General features: G+C 38.2%; 1 protein-coding gene and 1 long non-coding RNA gene across 8 annotated transcripts in view; one reads left to right on the top strand and one right to left on the bottom strand.

Annotated features, from left to right (window-relative positions):
- The window catches only part of stpg2 (sperm-tail PG-rich repeat containing 2), a 67,198-nt gene extending 45,675 nt beyond the window's left edge, over positions 1–21,523 (top strand). For 2 of the 7 annotated variants that reach the window (XM_085179560.1, XM_085179561.1), the window contains exons 11-14: positions 8,399–8,564; positions 10,599–10,714; positions 20,573–20,773; positions 21,386–21,523. In XM_085179560.1, the coding sequence (XP_085035686.1) occupies positions 8,399–8,564; positions 10,599–10,714; positions 20,573–20,740 (450 nt within the window). In that variant the 3' untranslated portion in view covers positions 20,741–20,773; positions 21,386–21,523. Of the gene's footprint in view, positions 1–8,398; positions 8,565–10,598; positions 10,715–12,013; positions 12,143–20,572; positions 20,791–20,885; positions 20,931–21,385 lie in introns of those variants that run through there. The other 5 variants (XR_014877135.1, XR_014877134.1, XR_014877136.1 and 2 more) reach the window with 5 other exon arrangements.
- On the bottom strand, positions 13,192–15,848 carry LOC146506718 (uncharacterized). Its single transcript, XR_014877139.1, has 2 exons — positions 14,092–15,848; positions 13,192–14,030 (listed from the first exon to the last, which is right to left on the bottom strand). It is a non-coding gene; the product is annotated as an uncharacterized LOC146506718 (long non-coding RNA).
- Positions 21,524–21,850: the final 327 nt, after the last annotated feature.

Genomic DNA, 21,850 nt, shown 5'->3' with positions numbered 1-21,850 from the left:
GATTATCACATCCAGACTGATATTCTTTATTTAGAGTAGGCAAGGCGCTGTTATTACAAATGCAGTTAGGACAAAATGCTGCTGCTAGATTCCTGGCAGGTAAATGGAAACATGAACATATTTAACCACCTGTGGAGTTTAGGATTCATTTTTAAAACCCTTTCTTTCTTCACTTATAAATTCTTACACGGGCTTGTCCCAAAATATCAGTCACAGAAATTACAGTTTTATACCCCTTGTTATATTCTTATTTCAGCTGACTGGTAGCTCTTACTAGTTCTAAGCACTAGATTGGCTTCTAGAGAGAATTGATTGAAGCTCTCAGACTCATAGTTTTAATGTTTTAATTATGCCTGTAATTATGTTCTCTTGCTTTTTTGGTTTTCTCCATTGTTTTATTGATTGTTGTGCAGCACAGGTCTACATGTCTGCTGTGCCGAAATGCTCTATATAAATAAACTTGACAACATTATAGTTCCAAGCTTCACTGAAACATGTTATTGTAAAATGTCAATATTGGTTAAGAGTAAACAACGGGTACTTGTTGAAGGGTACTTCTTTTAATAGCTACTTGCTTAATGCAAAAATGGCTTTTTCTGATCCCACCTGTCCTCTAATTAAGGCGCGGTAAGCTTAATTTCCCTTGAGTGAGACGGCTACATATTCATTGATTTATAACTGATGAAAATGTAGATGTTTAGTAACACTATAGCACATTGTTGCAAATCTTTTTCAGTGTACAAAGACAGCGTATTGTGGGTTGTAGAGGGGGTGGGGAGACGTAAAAGATTAGAGATAATGGAGACCACAGAGACAGTAAAAGGAATGCGTCAGAGGCACAGGAATAAATGTGGGAAATGCGGCTGGATGCACGAGCAACAGAGGAAAGACAAAGAAATGAGAGAGAAACACAAGTACGTCTTAAAATGTGTGATAGGGCACAGATGGGGAACTTGTCTGTGTTGCACTTTCAGATTTGATGATGTGTGGATGCTATCTAAGTTATTGCTTGAAGAAAAAAGATCATATACGCTTGGTGGAATTCTTTTTCTGGCGTTTCCCCCCTACTCTTCCCCTCTTGCTGTGAAGTCCTGGTTATTGTTACCTCCCTGCTCTCTCGCTGTTATAAAACAAGTCAACTGAAAAACAGCTCCTCCTCAGTCTGTGACTCGGAATAAAGGACGTTTTACGAAAGAAGGTGGATAAACACAACATGACTTCTGGCAAATTCATAAAAGTACAACAAGCGTTTGCAGAGGCCACACCCATCATGTGCATTGGTGGTATGGTGTTTGGGCTGTTGTCATTAAATACTCATATCTGTATCATGTACAGACAAAAAAAATCATTTGTTTTACATTTTCTTAATTAATTAGCAGATATTTTCCATTGATTTCACATCTTTACACTGTGTTATAAGACATATAACAAACAGATTGTATTTTGATCAGAATCATCAATGTAAACAACCTTTCTTACACTGAAATGCTACTTAAAAGGAAACTGTTTATTTTACCAATTAAATAAGGCAAACAGTTGTCTGTCATCTGCTTGACTTGTTAAAGTTTACCCATTACTGTAACGTGTACTATGCCAAAATATGTTGCCTGGCAAAGAAAATATCGAAGCATCATTTAGAAGCATATTCAGAAACTTAATTAAACGTTTCTCTGGTCAACTTGCTTTTCTAGGATTAAAAGAAAGGTTTGGTGCCAAGCACCGAAACAACATTTCAGTTTAACATCCACCAATCTACCGTCTGCTTTCTGGTGAGGAAAGTCTTTAATAAAGTAGGTAATGATTCCTTTCACGTGTCCACTGTTTCTTTCAAATCAGTTGCTTAGAGTGAGTCAAATAAGAAATATTGTCAGCTAGCAGCATTAATACAAAGCCAGATGTAAAATGCTGCGATTTTGATAAATGAAGCCTTTCAGATGCATCTTTTCTGTCTAGCGTCAGGACGATGCTCTGTCTGTCAAATCTTATTTGTATCGACCTGCTTTTGAAAGTAGCGAGAGATTGGCTCCCATTTGTATTTATTTATTTGAGAATAATGGAATCATCAGCAGATACCTGCAGACCTGTGACACTGCCCAGAATAGAGATCAGTATTTAAACAAATTAAAAACTTATTTTCCACGTGTAGATTGGATTAGGAGAAGTGAGATGTAGCAGGCCTGGTTCTTTAATTTGATCCTGTCTTTGTCTATTAAGAGGACTGCATTTCACTTATGCTGCCAGTTTTCTCAACTTCAGTTGTTTGTTCTAATCTTTACAGATTTATTTTTGCTTGTATACCATTTATCTTTTGGTTTGACCATCTCTAGATATTTTTCTCCCCTCGCATTATCTTTTTTTCTCTGACGGTTAATCGGTTTCTCGATGTTTCTCTCTCTTTGTCTCACTCTTTGAGTTGATGAAGGAGACGCATGTGTTAAGCAGCGGTGTCCACTCTGTGTATGTGCATGCCTATGTACACGTGTATTTCTCTGTCCAAAGTATGGGCACCAGCTGTGGCCAGCAGCTGTGTGTTTAGTGCCTTTTTTTGAGTGTGTGTGTGTGTGTGCTGCCATATGCAGGTGTGGGCATGTATCCGTTTTATGCAGCAGCTGTGTGTTTTGTGTGTATTTGGCTATGGACAGCTGTTTAGTAGGAGGTGATGATTTTAGGAGCCAAGTGCACAGTCATCTAGGCAGGCGGCCAGGGGACAGCAGGAAAAGTAAAGCCCAGTAAGGTGTAAGGCCTGGCGTGGGTGTTATACTCAATTGGGCACTTCTGGAACACTGCTGGATCTATCATAGATCATCAAGGCCCCAGCTGTGGGTGTCAGACTTTATACAGGATTATTAACCTGCCCCACTCTATAGATTGGTCTGTGATTGCTGCATAAATCAGTCAGAAGGAGTCACTTAAAGGGAACTTATTATGCTCACATTTTGAGCTTCAGATTTGTATTCTTGGACGCCACTAGAAGAACTTTGTTGGGTTTTACTCAGCCTTGGTGCAGAGCCTCAGTTTATCCTTTGTCTGAAACAAGTTACATCCATTAATTTGCTTCAGCCCTGGGTGGTTGGTGGATTCAAACCCAGGATTTGTAAGCTCTGAGGCAACAATACAGTTCTAACCACTGTACCACCGTTCTGCCCCTGAAGTTACTGAAGCCAATTCCTCCCTCCATTCATAAAAGCATTCTTTTTAATCAATGAGGTGACTATATTTCTTCCAAATTACATTATAAAACACTGTCGGAAGCTGTCTGAAGCCTGAGCTTTGGCCTACAAGGATTACAGGCAATATTTAATATGAGCATCCCTGATTATAACAGTAAATGTGACTGAAAAAAACATTCACATTCACACACTGGTGGAGGCAAGCTACGGTTGTAGCCACAGCTGCCGGCTACAACCAGAGGTAAGCTACGGTTGTAGCCACAGCTGCCCTGGGGCAGACTGACAGAAGCGAGGCTGCCATATCACGCCGTCGGCCCCTCTGGCCATCACCAGTAGGCGGTAGGGGAAATTGTCTTGCCCAAGGACACAACGACCAGGACAGAGAGACCGGGGATCGAACTGGCGACTTTCCGGTTACAGATACGCTTCCCAACCCCCTGAGCCACCGTCGCCTCATGTGTACATTTAAGTTTGTTAAAGCAGGAAGTTGAGCACTTTTGCAAAAGAATGAGTGATGGAGACCTAGCTAGCAAAAATCAGCACAAAAGGAAACTCAAGTAAGAAAGAGAAAGGCAAGGCAATAAGATAATAGTAAATATGCAAGGAAAGACAAGGATAAAAATAAATTAAGGAGAAAGCAAGATTACAAGACTACAAAACACAGCAGAAAACTGTAGCTGTCAGCAAATTGTTAGAATAACTGCTGCCCATAAAGTGTGAGTAGGAAGCAAATGGGACCCATATGGTTTCCTTCTGTCATTGCATCTATATTGAAGACCTGTCTAAAACCTCATTAAGGCCTTACGACACCAACCATACCTCCACTACTAAAATCAGACAGATGGTTATCAGGCTCTGTGATGAGACACCAGCTGTGCCTATGACACACTGATAGACAGTGCTTTCTGGGTGTTCTCCTTTCATTTAAATGTCATCACTCCATTTTGTTACACAAAGCAAAACAACACACACAAAAGAAAATAAAACAAATGCTGCTGATTAAACGAAAAAATGGTGCCGTGCTTGTCATATAAAGAAATTATATTATTGTGTCTATAGATTTACAATCCATTAATTTATTTTTCTTCTAAATCAACCAGTAACACCCTTTATATAGCAGCTGGGTGAACTACACAATCTCTCACTGTTCTTTCTTTGCTGAAGGAAAATTCTTTGCTAGAATTATTTAGTATTTAGGCCAACAGTACTCTTGTTGGGTGTTGATCACAGCCCCAGATGTCTAAGCACTTTTGAAAAGTAAGTAGAGTGTTGCATGGACTTAACTGTCTTAATTGCCTACACTTGAGAGCAAATTAAACAGAGAATTTAAGGATTCGGAAGTCTTTGCACTGGAAACAGGTAATATTATTCCGAAGACACATGCAGACTGTGTATGTATGTATATATATATATATATATATATATATATATATACACACACACATCTATCTATCTATCTGCAAGAGAGATGGAGAAAGTCAAAATATATTATATCCAGCATGGAAGTACAGTCTGAAAGTCTGAAAATAGCATTCCACTCTGAAAAGAAGAGTGAAAGGTTTTAAGAGTAATGAGATGATGAAGAATGGGATGTAGTCCTTGCGCGCTCTCTCTCTCTCTCTCTCTGTCTCTCTCTCTCTCTCTCTCTCTCACACACACACACACACACACACGTGCACATGGACAGAGACACACATACACCTCATATGTTATGCCTGACCATTAGTCAAAGCTGTCACTGCGCGTACCGCCAGATCATTAATACAGCCACTGTCAAGTATGCTTGAGTCATTAGTATGAGAGGAGATGGTGCGGAAGAAAGGCTATACTGTAAAAAGATAATATGAAATATCTCACTTTGTGTTTGGATTTAGCCATGGTGAAACTCTTCTGTGAGTGAGGATGCGTGAGAATACTAAAGGATAGTATTCTGGCTGTTCTTGTAGAAATGATACTTTACGTATGTGCATGAAAAAGTAAAAAATAACCAATATATACTTGTATATGATGGCTGAAATTGTAAAATTTTGAATAAAATAGTTAGAAATAACCGTAATAAACATAAAATTTTGTACAAGGAAAAATTGTTCCCACAACTTCATTTTTCTTGATCAAGGTAACAGTTCTGAGAGGTGTGCTCCAAACATTTTTCATGAATAAACCGAATGCTCCACAGAGACCCTCACTATAATGTGAAATTGTGCAGCAGCCCTCTTGAGAAGAGATTTTTTTTTCTTCAAATAGCACCAGCCTCTTGACATAAAATGTGAGGTCTAACAACTGATGTGGAGAAGCACACATATTCAGTTTTTGTAGTTATTTTCTAATCCTTCAGTGAGAGCATGCATTAGAAAAACACCATTACTTAATTAATATCTTATTAATACTTATAGTTATATTTTGTTAATTTCTGATAGACTTGCATTATAAAAATACCAACATAAAAATATCTCATTTATGTTGTTCTGTACCATTGGCTCTGACAAACATGTATCTAGCATCTACTGTATATATTCACTCAGTCACTTTCAGACAGACAAGGGCAATGTGACAGAATCATTAAGAAAGGTTTGTGTGTGTGTGTGTGTGTAGAATGCAAGTATTGAGCTATCTAAATGTCAAGGGTGTGTAATTAAAGTCAACCTGAGTGCTGTCAATAGTTGATGACTACTACTGGGAACATGGTTTGTTCCATATTCCGGTATAATTATAGACCATAGGGCTCCACAGATGTGCCTACAGGTGTCAGTTGTTTTAAATCAACCTTGACACCAACCAAACCAGCCAAACTACAGGAGACCGTGTCACTGTTTTCTTCACCTTCTTTCAATTTCAATTTTACATTTACATAGAAATGTTATTTTTTTCTATGTGCATCTTCAAATTGAATGTTTCCATGTTTTGTGTACGGTTATATTGTCGTACACATGTTGTGCTTGCCACCTTGTCCCCCTGCTGTGTCTATAATGAAAAGCTAAATGGCCGCAGTTAAAAGTGATTAAAGATGGACGGCTACCTAGGAGGAGAGGGAGAATGCAGCAGTTGGGAAATGACAGCGTGAGGTAAATGACAGCCTTCCTATGTTTAGGATAAGTGGATCGTGCCGCTATATTCAGCCTTCAGCATCAATTATTCAGAGACCCACTGACAAATCCCCAGTAACTGAGGTTCCTCTGCAGCAGTCGAAGTGCGAGTTTCACCCACGATTCACCCATTCTCCATTTCAGATTTAAAATTCTTTCACTGGTATCACCAAGGGTACCTCTGTGAATTGCTCTGTATTAATATTTATTATAAAGACTAAGGTTATAATAATCTGATATGTTGTCTATGTGCAAGAAATTACTTGTGACATGTTGGAGATGCCATCTGTTTCTGGCATTGTTTTTTGTAGGAGTGTAGTATCTACAGACTTTCAGTGTATGTGCACATTTAAGTTGATTTGGTTGGTACAACAGATAGATTTCATGCAGTTTCATGTCCTGGTTAAAGACACTTGTAGTCACAGTTTTGAAAATAGATGTGATCACATATGAGGCCCACATATGAGCACACATACATACATACAATGCTCTGTCATCATAGTTAACTATTACTAGTTGGCTTTGTTGTCAGCTGCCAGTTTAACATTAGTTTAACTCCTCCTGTTGGTGCTAGCAGTGCTCCCTTTGGTGAGCAGATTGCCTGGGGTGTGCTAATTTAACTAATTTAATTTCTCAGGGGTGCAGCTTGTTTTGCACAACAAAGTTCCTGAAAGGTATCCCGGAGCTAACGTTTGAGGAGAAAGTTCTTTAAAGCTGTGCAATTCCTAATACACTCAGAGGTGACAAGGGTAAAAAAAAAGAAACACCTGTCCCTGTTTTCAGATATCCGAGTTCACCTCGACATGGAGCCAACCCCTGTCTATTTGCATCACCGTGCACAGCTATGAATTATATTTGGATCTGAACAATGCGGAAAATACCGGCTTGCTTAATCCACCACCTGTGGAGCCGTCAATGTCAGTGTCTTATCTAGTCTTGTCCGGCAACCATGGTGTGGGTTGCCCTCACAGCTCTTCTGTCTAACCTCTGCAAATTTTCTACAAATTTTCTAATTTTCTCCTTCTCAGCTGGACCAAATTTACTGGCTCAGGCAGGTACTGCCCCTGCCGCGAACTCTGTCACCATGAACTCCAAACATATTGGGGCATCTTAGCCTGCCTGGTTGATTGGGCTGCAGAAAGCAGTTGGCAATTTAGCTGCTGGTCATTCTGTCACACATTCAAACTCTGAGTTTCTCTCTAAACTTTTTTTTTTTGACAAAAAAACGTGCAAACTCTGAATCAGCAGATCTCATTTTTCAGGCTCGAAATATTCTCAGTTTCCAGCTGTGCATGTCTGTCAGAGCACAGGGTGGCTTTGCTGAATTTCACTTTGTACGCCAACTCCATTTTCACACCGTTTTACAATTACGGGACATGATGGCATTTATGATTGCCTTTGTGCCATTCAGGCTTTTAAAAGTTAAGGTCTGTGTGCATCACGTCACTTCCGAAGTAAACTTGCGATAACCGTTAGATACTTGAAGAGAGACTGAGTTGCGTGATACACTAGGACCCCTCAACAGGGTGGGTGCCTTTTCCCAAGGCGATGTCCTCAGATGCCTCCCTGGGGGGAATATGTGCTGTCACACAGGTATCGCAGTTCAAACTGCACACTATCCGCCTAAAAACCAGTAGCCATATTAAACATAACTGTAAATCTTAAGCAGATATTTCATTCTTCACAAATATGTGTTGACAAATTTGACCAAAATGACGAACACTACAACTGAAGACACTGTGCATGCATTTATCATTATTGGTGCATTTTTCTTTTAGTTCACAATATTGTTTGAGTTTGTTAAATTGCTCAGTTTTTTAAATTCTAGTTTGCATTTTGACATCAATTAACTAAAGTAGTTTTTCACTGCTTGTTTTATTTCTAGATAAAAACAATAGCCCTGATGAAGATGATTTGACACTGTTTGGATTACCTTGCATTTGCATGCCAATATTCATGCATACATGAGTGACACTATAATAAATGGGACCATGTGAGTGTGTTCTAATAACAGATGGCTGCAGCTGTGAAATGTTAAACGTGGAAACTGCACATTTGTGCATTTCATTTTGTTGTATAAATGTTAGTGTCAGTTTTTTCTAATATATCATTACTCTCCTATGCTCTGCTTTTCTCTTCTTGTAGGATTCCCCTGCACCCAGCAGATACAATGTGAATCAGACATTTGAGAAGGTTAATGGCCACTCTTACTTAGAACCCCGAAGTGAAGACGCTAAGAAACGGCAAAGCTGCTTCCTGTTTGCTGCACCGAGAAATGATTTCTTCCTAGACAGTAACTCCAGCGTGCCAGGTGTAGCACTCGATTTTTTGTTTGGTCTGTCAATCAAAATAATGCATTTCCCTGCCCTATACCATAACTCTTACTTCCACAGCTGAATGCCTAACTGAATACCTAAACACTAAACAAAGCGTTAAACCCAATTTCAAGTGTTAGCTTTGTTGCGTCCAGCATTTTGGTCTTCTATGTTGTTGGGCTCCACAGGTTCAGTGGGCCCCCTCAAAATAAATTATTATAAAGACCCACAAGGACATTATGTAAAGAGAAACGGCTCGGTCTATGTGTGGGTCGGTCCTTCCTTTCTTTTCAGTGCTAAATATTCACAAACTGTACTGTGCCTCCCTTTGCTATCATACAGTCCAATTAGTTTCATCTCTATGGGCCTCAAACCTAATATTTACCTGAGTTACACCCCCATTGAAAAATGTTGTTAGAAAATTGATAGATTCATGACTTACTTGGATAATTTATGACTAGCCCCCTTTCACCAAGGGACTCAACCCAGGAGAAACCTCAAACCGTTTAACCAAAATCCAATTTGCATATAAATAGATTTTAACTGTTTGCAGAATTGTTTCTGCTTAGAACGCAAACACGCACACACTTATACATCTCAACCCTGAAGCACTTATGTGGACACGCGTATATGGACACTTAACGTGAACTTAGAGACGCACAATAAGCACACTGATATGCGCATGCTTTTTTCCCCCCATAGTTGAATTTGCATTTATGAATAGGTCTATAATATATGGAACATTATATTACTTATCATGCTGGGTCTAACGTGATCATATTTCTGATAATGGTAGGACCGAGCGTTTAGCTATTCATTATTTCTGAGCAAAAATTAATGACTGTGGTGCTCATAATGATCTGTGACATTAGCTGTTGCTCAAGGTGTTTTTAACCATGTGTGTACTCATAAGTTGATTGCATTTAGCCACGGGGGCTGAATAGCACCTACTGTTGTCTTACTTTAAAGCTGTTATACCAGTGATGAATTCTTTATATATTTTATGTCCCCTTATCACAATTCTAAATGCAGTGAATATAATATCTTGCCCGGGGGTCCATTAAACCATTTAAAAAATCAATTGTAAAAGTTCTTATTATAACTCCTTAAAAGTTGGGTGTTAGCATTGCTCTTGTAACCTTAGCTTTGAAGTTTTATTGGATTGTGTCCATCCTCTGTCCATCCTCTGATTCACATCAGAGTCCAGTATTATGCAGATATATCATTTTCCAGAGATTAATAATTCTTATCTGCCAGAGCTTTGCTGTAGACCTTTTATCCAGAGAGTCACATGGCAGTTACTTCTTTTAGTTTTAATTGTGCTAAAACTTGTATAGAATTTGATAATCAACAGAAATATAGATTTGTACTAACAATTTAAGATTATGATGGGATTTTCTTTGGCTCAGATCTTATGATTGCTTAGCCTGAAGGTGATAGTATGTGGCCAGGTTATTATAGTTAACTAAAACTAAATGAAAAACTAAAGGTGAAAAAAGATTTTAGTTAACTAAAATTAAATTTAAATCTAGACTTTTAGAAAGAATTGAAACTAACTGAAATGAGTTTTTGAACTTGGAACACTAATGAAAATAAAATAAACATATTGTATTTGTTAGTTTGGTAAAAATGTTATCCCAATTTGCCTTATGAGGCTTTCATAGAAATATTTATTGAGACTTTGGATTTCCACAAGACTGTGAGTGAGCTGTTTTGAAAAAGTTCTGTGTTTTTATTGTAATACTTGTAGTGATTTTGCTAAATGTTGCCTCTGACACATGCCTGCCATACAATAATAATTAATAAAGATTAGAACTAAGACAAAAACTAATAGAAACTAGACTAAAAATAAACATTTTCAAAAAATGAAAAGGAAACTAACTATAACTACAATCAAATTAAAACCAAAACGTAAAAAATAAATAAAAATAAAAACTAATCAGGAAATACAAAACTATATTAAGTCCGGTAAGGTAAAAAGAGTGTTCTTTGTTTTTTTACTGGCTTTTAAGTGTGTTTCTGTTCATCAGGCCCTGGCCAGTACAACCCAAGTGTAAAATCTGCTCCAAAGTTGGCACTGATGTCCTCCAAAGAAGATCGATTCAAAGTTCCCAAGAACATCAGCCCAGGACCTGACACTTATTGGGTAACAGAACAAAAAGATCTATTAATGTCAGCCTTGTAAAACATCCTCACTTTGTACCATACTCCCAGTGCGCTTGACTGAACTAAAGTACATTTATGTCCACAATTTGATGCAGTTTGTATAGTTTTGCCTCTGTATACCCCCACAGTGGATTTACAATCAAACAGTTATATGACTGACGTTCAAGGGTTTAACAAAGTTACATTACAGACATTTTATACACATTATACATTTTATGAATTCATGAAGGCATCTCTTGATTGTAGACTTTGACAGTGATACTCTTACCTCCTTAAGAGTGTTCTTGACTTGTTCCAGGTGTTGTAAAGTTGTTTTTCTTAACCCCGGAAATAACTCTGTCTTCATACACTTTATTTATGTGGTATTTTGGGTCTTTTGGTGTTTCTGAGCTGCTAGGTACACTCCTTTTGTACCAGACTGGTGATTTAGCCACGACTAAAGATTTTGCTCTCTCTGATAGGTTTATTTTGGTTTTTCAGCCTAACAATGGCATCTCTCACTAGCATGTCTTTGAAATAAAAATTCCACAGTTGAATCAATTTCTAATATTCTATCTGCTTTATTTGTCATAAAATCACAAGTTAACCAGGCTCACCTGGCCGTGAAACTTCTTGTCAGTCAATTGTTAAAATAACTTTAAGCATCTGAAAATGGGGGACTGTGTTAAATAATGTCTAAAGTCCTAAACAGTAAATGCTACATTTTTGTAAAAGCCCTTGAATTAAAGCTAAATCACATATTGAAATCCACTATAGTTTTGTACTGAAGCAACCAAACAAAAACTGCTTATTTTTTCTGACACATTACAGACCTAAGTTTAAGTGTGCAGATGCACGCTAAGTTTTTAGCATATATGGACACAGAGGTTGCTCTTTGTGTGTGTCGTGTACACCTGAGATGTAATACCCAGAACGTCTGACACTACTTGAGTTGTAATCCCCGCAGAATCTATCACATTTCTCCCAGTGACCTTGAGCTGTGCGGAAGAAATTGATTGCTTAATAGAAAAAAGAAAAACAAATCCAAACTTCAATATCTTTCCTGGGCTGATGTGCTTTTCTGCACAGGGCAGGTTTTCAGTTTGTGGGAGACTTTATTCTTAAATGACCTACCTGGTTGAATTAAACTGGGTAAAAATAGATGCCTTTTATTAAGTGTAATGTCGTTTAATGCAGCCACCACAGAGGACTGACAGAGACAAATGCGCTTCATGACTGAAGCATAATGTAGCTGTAATGAAACTTAACCAGAGCATAATCTTTCTCTGCTTTGTTTTAGTGCATTTTAATAGAGATTACAGCTTCGGATTTCCACTGATGGTGAATGTGTGTGAGTGAGAAGAAAGTGCTAATGTTGTTTCCAGTCCCCGCTGATTTTGAATGGCGAACATCAAAGACAAAACCAGAGGTTTGATTCAAATCTCACTACACAGTTCATCATCATGTTCATGTCCATGGGTGCGATGTTATCACAGAGCTCTTTTTTTTCTCCGTCTGCCTGTGTCCCAGTCTGCCTGCTGCCTCTGTGTAGTTTTATCTCTCAGCTTTCTACTGTCTTCTCTTCTGTAGTCTACAGTCTGTGTCTCTTCTCTCCCTGCTTTACCTGTTTTCTAGTTTTACCTGAATCTGTAATATGAAGACTTTTTCTCCAGAAGCTTTGCCCTTCAAAAGCATATAGGAAATTTGCCTCAAAAGGTGTTTTGAGACACTGACACGGACACAATTTTAGTTCAATTAACACCATCAAATTTTAGCACATTAGTAAAATGTGATAAATGTATCAGCACAGTAGTGGTGAGATGTCTCAGATAATTAAAGCAGCATTGCAGGCCTAATTGAATATGACCGGCACTGGTGAATTTATCCACCTGACTGATAATGCCAATCAGGCAGCAAAACACAAATTAAAAGTAACTGGTAAATGCACACTGTGTAATGTGCCAGAAGAGCAGAAACGGCAATAGCAAGGGGACGACTTGTTCCAAGTAAACAATGGATAACAAAGCGAGTGTAAACTTCAAAAGAATATACTTTGCACATCCTTGATGAAAAACGACGATCATTCCATGTTTGTCAGACCTCAGGGTAGTCACAGTGCATTTGATAAACAATACTTGTTGTAGTCATACCTTTAGTTTGTTTATAATATAACACCACAGGTCTCAGTCAGGGTTCAGCACAGAGAGATAACCAATAGAAGCTCAACTCTACTTATGTATTCTAATATACCAGATGTATCTCTAGAGTCTTCAGTCTGTTTTTCCTTTGTCTCCAGCATAATTAGAGTTTCTCCCCTCCTCTGTGCAGTTTACATCACAAGTTCAGCAAAGTGTCTTTTTGTAAGTCAGTCTTGGCATGTGAGAATCTGTTTCCTCACAGGATTTCTAAACATGCACGTTTTCCCATAAGACTTTATACAAAGGTTTGATATGCATTAATGTGCTTTTTTTTAAAAAATAAATAAATATTTTTTGCATGAAGAATTAGGTCAGAGTCAGAAGCCTTGATGATAGATCAGTCATATTAGGGTTAAAATAGGATGGCAACCTCATTATGACTAGGTCTTGTTTTTTTGTTTTTTGTTTTTTTTTTGGATTTGACAACCGATTACAAGTTATTGTGGTGGCCACTTTTGACTGCAAGGAAATTGCACTGGCTGCCTGGTAGAAGGTGGCCAGTCTCCAAACAATTTTAGCCCAATTCAAATTGACTTCGGTTGCTCTCAGATGGGCAAAAGTTGTTAAATAATCGCCTTTTATTTTCAGTCTGAATGTTCAGACTGAATCAGTTCTGATGAGTGCAACTTGTTGGCGATGCATTTCTTTGCAGTAGAGTATTGACTGCTAATTGGTTGTAAAGTTTTTTTTTAAATTTTTTGTGGGATGGTACCAACAAATTTGTCTGCATCTGTAACTTTACTGCCTTGGGGTTGTTGGTAGGGGTGGGTTTTGATTATCGATTAAAATTGATTCTGGCTTGGATAACGTGATATCGATTTTTAAATATAAATGCACTTTGCCCGAAATGCCAGAATCTCAGGTTAAACCTCACAAAATTTCAACAACCACCAAACAGTTAAACGGGAAATGAGAGCAGGTACACGGATTCTGAACAAAGACGTAAACACAAAGCGTGGACCCACCGACGGATCAGAATCAGTGAGATGTCGCCTTTCTCACCCGACGGCACGGACACAGTCGGGGCTGAAAGCTCGCTGATTCTGATGTTTTGGCGGGTCCGCGCTTTGTGTTTACGCCCTTTTTGCGCTGATTCTGAAGCTGCAGGTTTTTATCTCTCTCCAAACAATATTGACTGAACCAGATGCAAAAGAAGATCCAAACTTCGCTTCACGTAAACATCGTCATGAATTCCCTCTGACTTTTGCTGTTTTGCTTCCACCACGATAAAATCACACTTCATGCACAGCTCTCTCGCTCTCTGTACTTCAAGAACAGTTTCCCGTCTAAAAATCTGTTTTCTGCATTATTCGCTTGCTTGTCACGCACAAGTCTACCGTTGTTTACAGCGCTGTCGGCCCCTGTTTTTTTTTTCCTTTTACTTCCGAAAAGAAAGCCTCATTTCTGTCGTTCAGTAGGCTTCTAAACAAATGTAAAAACCTCTGTAACTTTGCTCTGCTTCACTTCAGCAGCATCAGGTAATGTTCATGTGTTGATTAATGGTTTTCTTTCGTTTTTGATCTACTGCAGAATATTTTTAAGGTCATCTGCTATAAAATCCCAGGCCAGGAAAGTCGCCTTCATGCTTTTCTGTTTTATCCTCAGTTACTTTGACACAAAGGCATCTGCTGTGATGCTTACACCTTTGATAAAGTCTCGCAAGTGTCAGCTTTCCTTTTATAGAAATAAAAATATGGAAATGTCCTGATACGTGATCAGAATTATAATATTTCTGACTGTCTGAGGCAAAATTTACCCGATTCAAATCGAATCGAATCAGATTGAATCGAATCGTGGATCAAATCGATTCGGGACCTTGTGAATCAAAATCGAATCGATTCTAGAAATCAGTGACGATACCCAGCCCTAGTTGTTGGCACTAGCTAACTGGGTGTAAATTCATACTATATAGTCATTTAGATGTTAGAGGTTGCAGTGTTAAGATTATGTGCCTTTTCTTTTTGGTTGTTATGAGCTGATACATTTTCTACATTTATTTGTAAGTATCACACAAGATGGAGGACGCTGTAAATACACCTCTCTCCTCTGGGAGCTCAAAATGTTTGGTGAGTCTGCCTACCTACCACCTTCCTTGACATTCAAGTCGGTCTATCATAATCTTTTTGGATGAGTTTTTGTCATTGCTCTCTCGATGACAATCATTCTCTTTGCTTTATTTATTTCTCTTATAAGAGGGAGGTGTAGCTGTGGGAATTTCTACTGTAGCTAGTAAAACTATTGAAAAATCTGATATGATCCTGCTCCCACCTCAACCTGTCCTATCTCCATCCTTTCTCCCCCAAGGGGTTGGGTGGTAAAAGTTGTATTGAACTGAGATTCACATCGAGTGTTTGTCTGCAGCTACTTTAACCATCACAGAGAGCTTTAAAGATGGTAGATAATTGTCTCAAAGTAAGAGTAAATTGGTTTTGCTAAACTTTGTAGCAGTGTAGTTACATGATTAGATCTTCAATATCAGCTAATAATGCTCTCTGTAGAAGTGAGCTGCAGATGAGTAAATTAGGCTCTAAGTTCTGCTCCACTGGCTGCCCAAGAGCTCCGACAGCATAATTTGTATCTTTCTTCTGTCCAAGTATATACTTCATTTGGGTGCACCAGTTTATGGAGGAGGCATGATAGGTCAGTTGGAATTTTTTTTGTAGGTCTAAATGACTTTCTCTTGCAATTTGTTAGAGGCTTCAAGAGGCTCAATCCCACCTTATGCAGCAGAAGAACATGTTGCAAACCTGCCAGTCACTTCTAAAATGAGCTAATACTATTTGGTAAACTAGATTTGGCATTTCAGATTACTCATGATGCCTCTTACCAGAAGCACTGCACACTGTTTTGCAAGTACTTTTTTATTTTCAACTTTCCTGTGATCTAAATAATTTTAGATGTCCATCTGGTATTCATACATATGTATAATGAAGTAAAGGCCCCATACAAGAACATAAAAAAAGATTTCATTCATGGGTTATAGACTGATTCTATTGCATTGTACATAATCATATGGCTCCATTTAGCTGGAGGAAGTCAAGTTCCTTTTTAATAGCGAAATGCAAGTTTAAGCTCGCTGCTCAGTAATTAGCTGTGTGACTGTGATTCTATATGACACCACGGGCCATGCAGCATTAAATATAGTATGAAGTGGAGCAGAGAGGGAGATAAATAAGTGCTTGTAGAAGATGAGCAGGCAAAGTGTAGCATGGTAGTAATGAGAAGGAAGCAGGGAGGAGTGAGAGAGAAGGGGAAACGGCGGTAGAGGTGAGTTGGTGCTGAAAAGGTGGTGAAAATGCGTGGAGGAAGAGGAGCAGAGAGACAGAAAGCAGAAAATTGAGCTGCTGAAGAGGGTAGTTAAATTCAACAGCTGGAAATGTGTTCTGAGCGTCTGAAATTTGAAGCAGACTTTTCATGTAATGGAACAGTAGCTATTTCAGCATAAGTGTGCGCATGATCATTCGTCCATACGTGTGCATAATGTCACAAAGCTATCTACTTGAGCAGCATTTGTCCACTGTGAAGGTTCATTTAGAGTTTCCATTAAATGCACTATGTGAGGTACCTGCTTGAGCAGGCTTGATTACCTTTCTCACTCATACAGTACCACTGTTCTTAGTGGCTGAGTTTCATTTAACAGAGAGAAATGTGCGGATGGAATATGGAAATGTAAAACGACTTGGAACGGATGTCGAGCAGAAACAAATATTAATTAAATGCTGTACTCTTTAATGGTATATATATGCTAGACGAGTACAAAACACATACTGAGGCAAGAAAAGAAGAAACTTAAGTTTTTTCATTTGAAATAAAAAAGAAATAAGTGGTAGTTTAATAATTAAAGAGTATATTTTTGACAATACTCTCAGCACTTTGTGCAGCACATGAAATAGAGTAAAGCTCAGCAGACAGTGGTAACCCTTTAAATTTGAAATTTCAATATCACTCTGCTGTACAAGTGTATATATACTGTATGTATTTATTGGCCACCTTCATAAAAATCTACTATTACTCAGGCTCCTAGTCATTATGATTTAGAACATAAGGTTTTCTTGACGCAGTTGACATATTATGATATGCTTCTCAGTGTGATGCCTGTGGCTTGTAAGGGCTCTCACTGTGTGTGAGTTTTCATGTTCCTACTTTTAATTCTTGTTGACTTTGGAAAATGTATGTTTTAAAAGAGCTGGAAACTACAGTACAGTTTAATTGACTGTTAATCTGTTGAATATACTTCACTGTGGGAGTTACAAATACATTTAAAAAGGGAGGTCCTTGCATGGCTTTAACCAGCTATGAAGTCTGGAGTTTTGGCAAGAAAAATGGCATGAATCAGTGTGTGACACACTAGATCTTTGTTGTTTTATTTTGTTTTTATTTATTTATTTAAGACTAAAGGGATTCTGTGAAGTTGTGGTTTATGCACACAGCATTCATCTTCCATATTTTATATATAGTGTTGCTCCTGCAAAAAAGAAGCAAGCTGTACAAAATAAAGTCCTTCATAGTTTTCAAAATACCTGGTTTTGCTGGCATGCACCTCTAGGACCTTCTCTAGCCTTTTCTACTGGTCAGTGGAGCTCAAGTGCTATGCCTTAAATAGAGAAAAATTGTTGAGCTCACAAACTTCTAAAGCCTGATCCATATTTGTCTCACTCTTTGGCTGGATCAGAATCTATTTTGGTACCTGGCATTCATTTTCTTCTCAGTCTTGTAAAGTTTTCCTGAATAGATCTCGCAGGGTTGTTATGTACAGACCTTGTGGCTGTTCCATCTACACTTTGTGTCAAACTGACGGACGGACTCAAAAGGTGTATAATCTGTTCTTTGGCCGACTGAAGTACTGGTAAATACGAGCTGCTCATGAAAAGTAATTTGATTCTCTTGCGTCTCTTGTTTTGCTGGATTGTGGGTAGCAAATGCTTGCGTTCCTTCACTGTGTGTGCCAGGTGCTGTGTGTGTGTGTTATAGGGACGACTGTGCATCCTGCACTCCTTCATCTGTGCTCATGGGCGCGGTTGAATATGTCTTCATACATACCAAGTAACATAATCACCACCACCAATTACCAACCTGCAATTTTCCCCTTTACCTTCTCCCCTCTTTGACCTACTGAAGCATCCCATAATCTCCCTCATCATTGCCATTCCAATGGTGTCGTCACTTCCAAGGGCTCTTCCCCTATCTCCTCGACCTACCCAGTAACCCCGAGGGTGACCTGGAGTTGAACCTGCAACCCTTTTCCCATTAGGATCAATACTGAGATCTGAGCTGTGCCGCCAGTGTTCTCAAATCCTGCTGCAGCACCTCTGGCATACTGATGTGTGCGTGTCCGTGTGTGCACGTACGTGCTCAGAGGTTATATGGAGGTAGTGGGGGGTGAGAGAGAGAGCGAGTGAGAGAGCGGGAGATAGAGCTTTGCAGAAAAGGCTCAGCAGTACCTGAGTAGGACAGCTGTTGAAGTGTGTGAGTACATAGAGCATATATATGTGTGTATGTCTGTGGGTTTTTTGGGAGGTGATTTTAAGGGCAGACTTTGAAGTGAACGTGGTGTTTTGTTTAGTTTTTTCCTCTGTAAGAGTCCCCCTCCAGCAGGGACTAACACACTCAGTATTTGTAAGGGTTTTTTGAGTCATGTTTGTGATTTTAACCTTAATGACCCCTCGCTCTAAAAGCATATTGGAAATAATTAAGCCCTTCAGATAATTATTTAGTTTTAAATTATTTGGGCCTTATATCATTGGATCTGTTACCAGTCCATGGTAGGACTGAACAAAATGTTTGACCATAATATAATATATGTTATTTAGTATAAATTTTCTTCAAACACTGCTTAAGCTTTGTCAAGAAATTAGTGTGTGTGCAGACCATGTGTGTTAAAAGACAAGACTACAATACTTATCTAGATTAAAACCCTGGTGGAAAATGTTAAGAACACTTCATTACTTTTAACGTCAAATGACAACCACCCATGAGTCCTGAATTTATTGCATTGGCCTCCAGTTATTCATTTATGCATTAATTGTTTTGGGTTTTTTTTGGTTAATTTTCTATTTCTTCTCTTTCCCTTTTTAAAAATATACAGTAATGTGCAAAAGTCTTGAGCCACATATCATTCTTTACGATTTTCTTTGGAAAGAGCCAGACTTTAAAGTGATCTTCAGCAATAACCCAGGCTTGAAGGTCTTTTTAAAGATTTTTTGACATTGGCTGGGTTTTCACTCATTTTTAGTTCAGTTCTGTGTCTTTTGAGAAGAATGTTTTTTTTCTCTGTTAAGCCACTTAACACTGACCTATGAATCATTCAAGGATAAAAAGGCGCCTAACTTAAGTAAACCAGTGGTGTGTCTACACATAACAGACAAACGTAGCAAAGAACCAATGTTAATTTATATCTTTTGGTACTTTGTTAATAGCAACCTTTTGCAAAAACATGTAGTTAGTTTCCATTTCTACCTAAAGAGGCATTAGCCAAATGGATAAAAGGACATATCTGAAAATGGTGTCAGTATGAAGAGTGACAGACGTAAAAAACTATATATAGCAGACGAAAATTGCCTGAAAGAATCTGAAAAGAATCCAACAAAGACCTGACACAGGACCTGAGACATGCATCTTCACCACCAGTGTTAGTCAAGTTAGTTGAAAATAGTAATTAGTTACTAATTACTGATTACTTCTCCAAGAAAGTAATCCAGTTACTTTACTGATTACTTATTTTCAAAAGTAATTAGTTACCTTATTACTTAGTTTCTTTTAAAAAAAAAACAAACATGATACACAACCTGAATACGTAATAAAGCAATAGACCTTTCAGCCCAATTCTATTTTTTATGCATAATCCATCATACAAAATTTAATTAAATGAAAAAGTGTCATTTTAAATTTTTTTATTAGTTTTAATCTTTTAACTTTATGCACATTGCATCAAGCAGAAATTAAATTATATGCAACAGTCTTTGACATGAAGAAGTTTGTTTAACATTTATACTTATTTGTTTAGCAGGAGTGGGGCTGGTGGAAGTTTGCCCAGTGGAAGTGGATGTGGTAGCCACAGCGCTCATGTCAGTGGGGGGATCCGGGGTTTTCTCTCTGAATTTCACATTCCTGTGGCAGCGTGCTCGCTGCTTGCTAAGATTTGAACTTTAATTTTTCACTGTAGAAAGAAGTTTTCTTCCCACGCAGAGTGTACAGCGGATGCTAATGTTTTTGTCACTCTTTACAGAATCCAACTTAAAGTAATGCAAGTACTTCCAACCTTTAAATGCTACATGGTCGTACTCTGTCCCGCACTATTATTCATTGTTGATCTACACACATCTGTTACTGCTCATTTTCATGAGACACTCTCACAAACAAAATCACGGTTTAGTAACGCAGGAACGAACCTGCTTACGGGAAAGTAACAGTAATCTAATTACTTTTTTTGCAAAAGTAATAGATAGATCAGCCTATGAGAATAATGGTGGCCATACCAAAGATTGACTTTCATCAAGCTCATTAGAATTATACAAACATTTTGCTTTATAACCTGTATTTCCAGGTATGCTTGCATATGTTCCAAGCAAAATGTGAAGAAATGAGGGGTGGCCGAGAACACCCATTTAACTTTTCATCATCCTTCATTGTCCCTCATCTCTGTTTTGTTTATGTCTCTGCAGTTGAGTCCAAGTATTATGAACACACTACTGAAGGGCACCTTCAATGCGACGCTCAACAACCCTCTGAGTCCCAGCTGCTCCCCCCGTGTGGCTGATGGGCCTTTAACAGCCCACAAGGCCATTAAAGCAAGCACACCCAACACCTTTATCGCCACCAGCAGTTCATAGAGTTCTTTGTGGGTCAGAGTTTAAAGATGAAAGGTTAGTGGGGGGAAAAGGTCAGTCCTCAGGTCATTACATTTAAATTCATATTCTGAGAAAAGTTGAGTTTTCATGAATATTGATGTCATGTTCATTCTGTTTGAATATATAGCAGATAACAAGTGAGTAAAGTTACAGTTTAATAACTGAAAACAAGGTAAGTTTGTTCATGTAATAACAGAAATGTGCAATTACAATAAGTATTGTAATTCAATATCAGGCTTTAGGAGGTTTTTAGACTAATTGTGAGAATGACAGTAATATTTTTATATGTTGTATGAGTGCATTTCATTATGCATTTGGCATAGTTTTTACTCCCAGCCACTTTTTGAAAGCTTATGTCTGCAATCTGTCCAAGCTGTTTGTTTTACTGTGTGTGATATTTGTGTTTGAGTGTGTGTCTAAGCCCAGAATGGGCTATCAAATAACAGAGAAGTTCCCTAGAGCTGTTGTTCTGGTAATAGGTTTCAGTTTTTCAAGTGCTAGAAATTGCCCTCAGAGTAAATTACAGTTCATTTAAGCTAATTATAACAGCCAGTATCTTTTTAAACATCAAGTTTACAGTGCATAATGCTGACTGATTAACATATTTGTTTTTCCTTAATGTTTTAGGCAGCACTTTGGAAGAAGATGACTTTGCATTATTGTCACAGAGTGATACTGTATACCTACTAAGAACATTTTATCTGAAGTTGGCTGTTGTGGATTATTTCCCCCTGTATTTGTATATCAGTAACATTGATAAAGGCATTCATATGAACAATGCTTGAAATGATTTGTTAACTTGTTATTATTCCATAGGGCATGTTGTTGTCTTAAGTCAAGCATCGAAAGATCCAATCTGGCATAAATGACTCAAATATTAAAAATGTTGTGAAGGTTTTGCTACAGTACTTTTTTTTCTTGTTATAGTTAATAACAGTAAAGCTGGATGAATGCTAGCACAGATCACACCCCTGATGGGGCGTACACACAGGAAGAGACAAATGGCAATGTAGCAGCTAGAGAAACGCCAATAAAATCTAATGACTTGTGTAGATGACAGTCAATGCAACTGGTGACCCTAAGTGGGTGGGT

This window comes from Neolamprologus multifasciatus, chromosome 12 (assembly GCF_963576455.1).
Source record: "Neolamprologus multifasciatus chromosome 12, fNeoMul1.2, whole genome shotgun sequence".
Classification (NCBI taxonomy): Eukaryota; Metazoa; Chordata; class Actinopteri; order Cichliformes; family Cichlidae; genus Neolamprologus; species Neolamprologus multifasciatus.
This window is presented reverse-complemented; position numbering and strand designations above follow the sequence as displayed.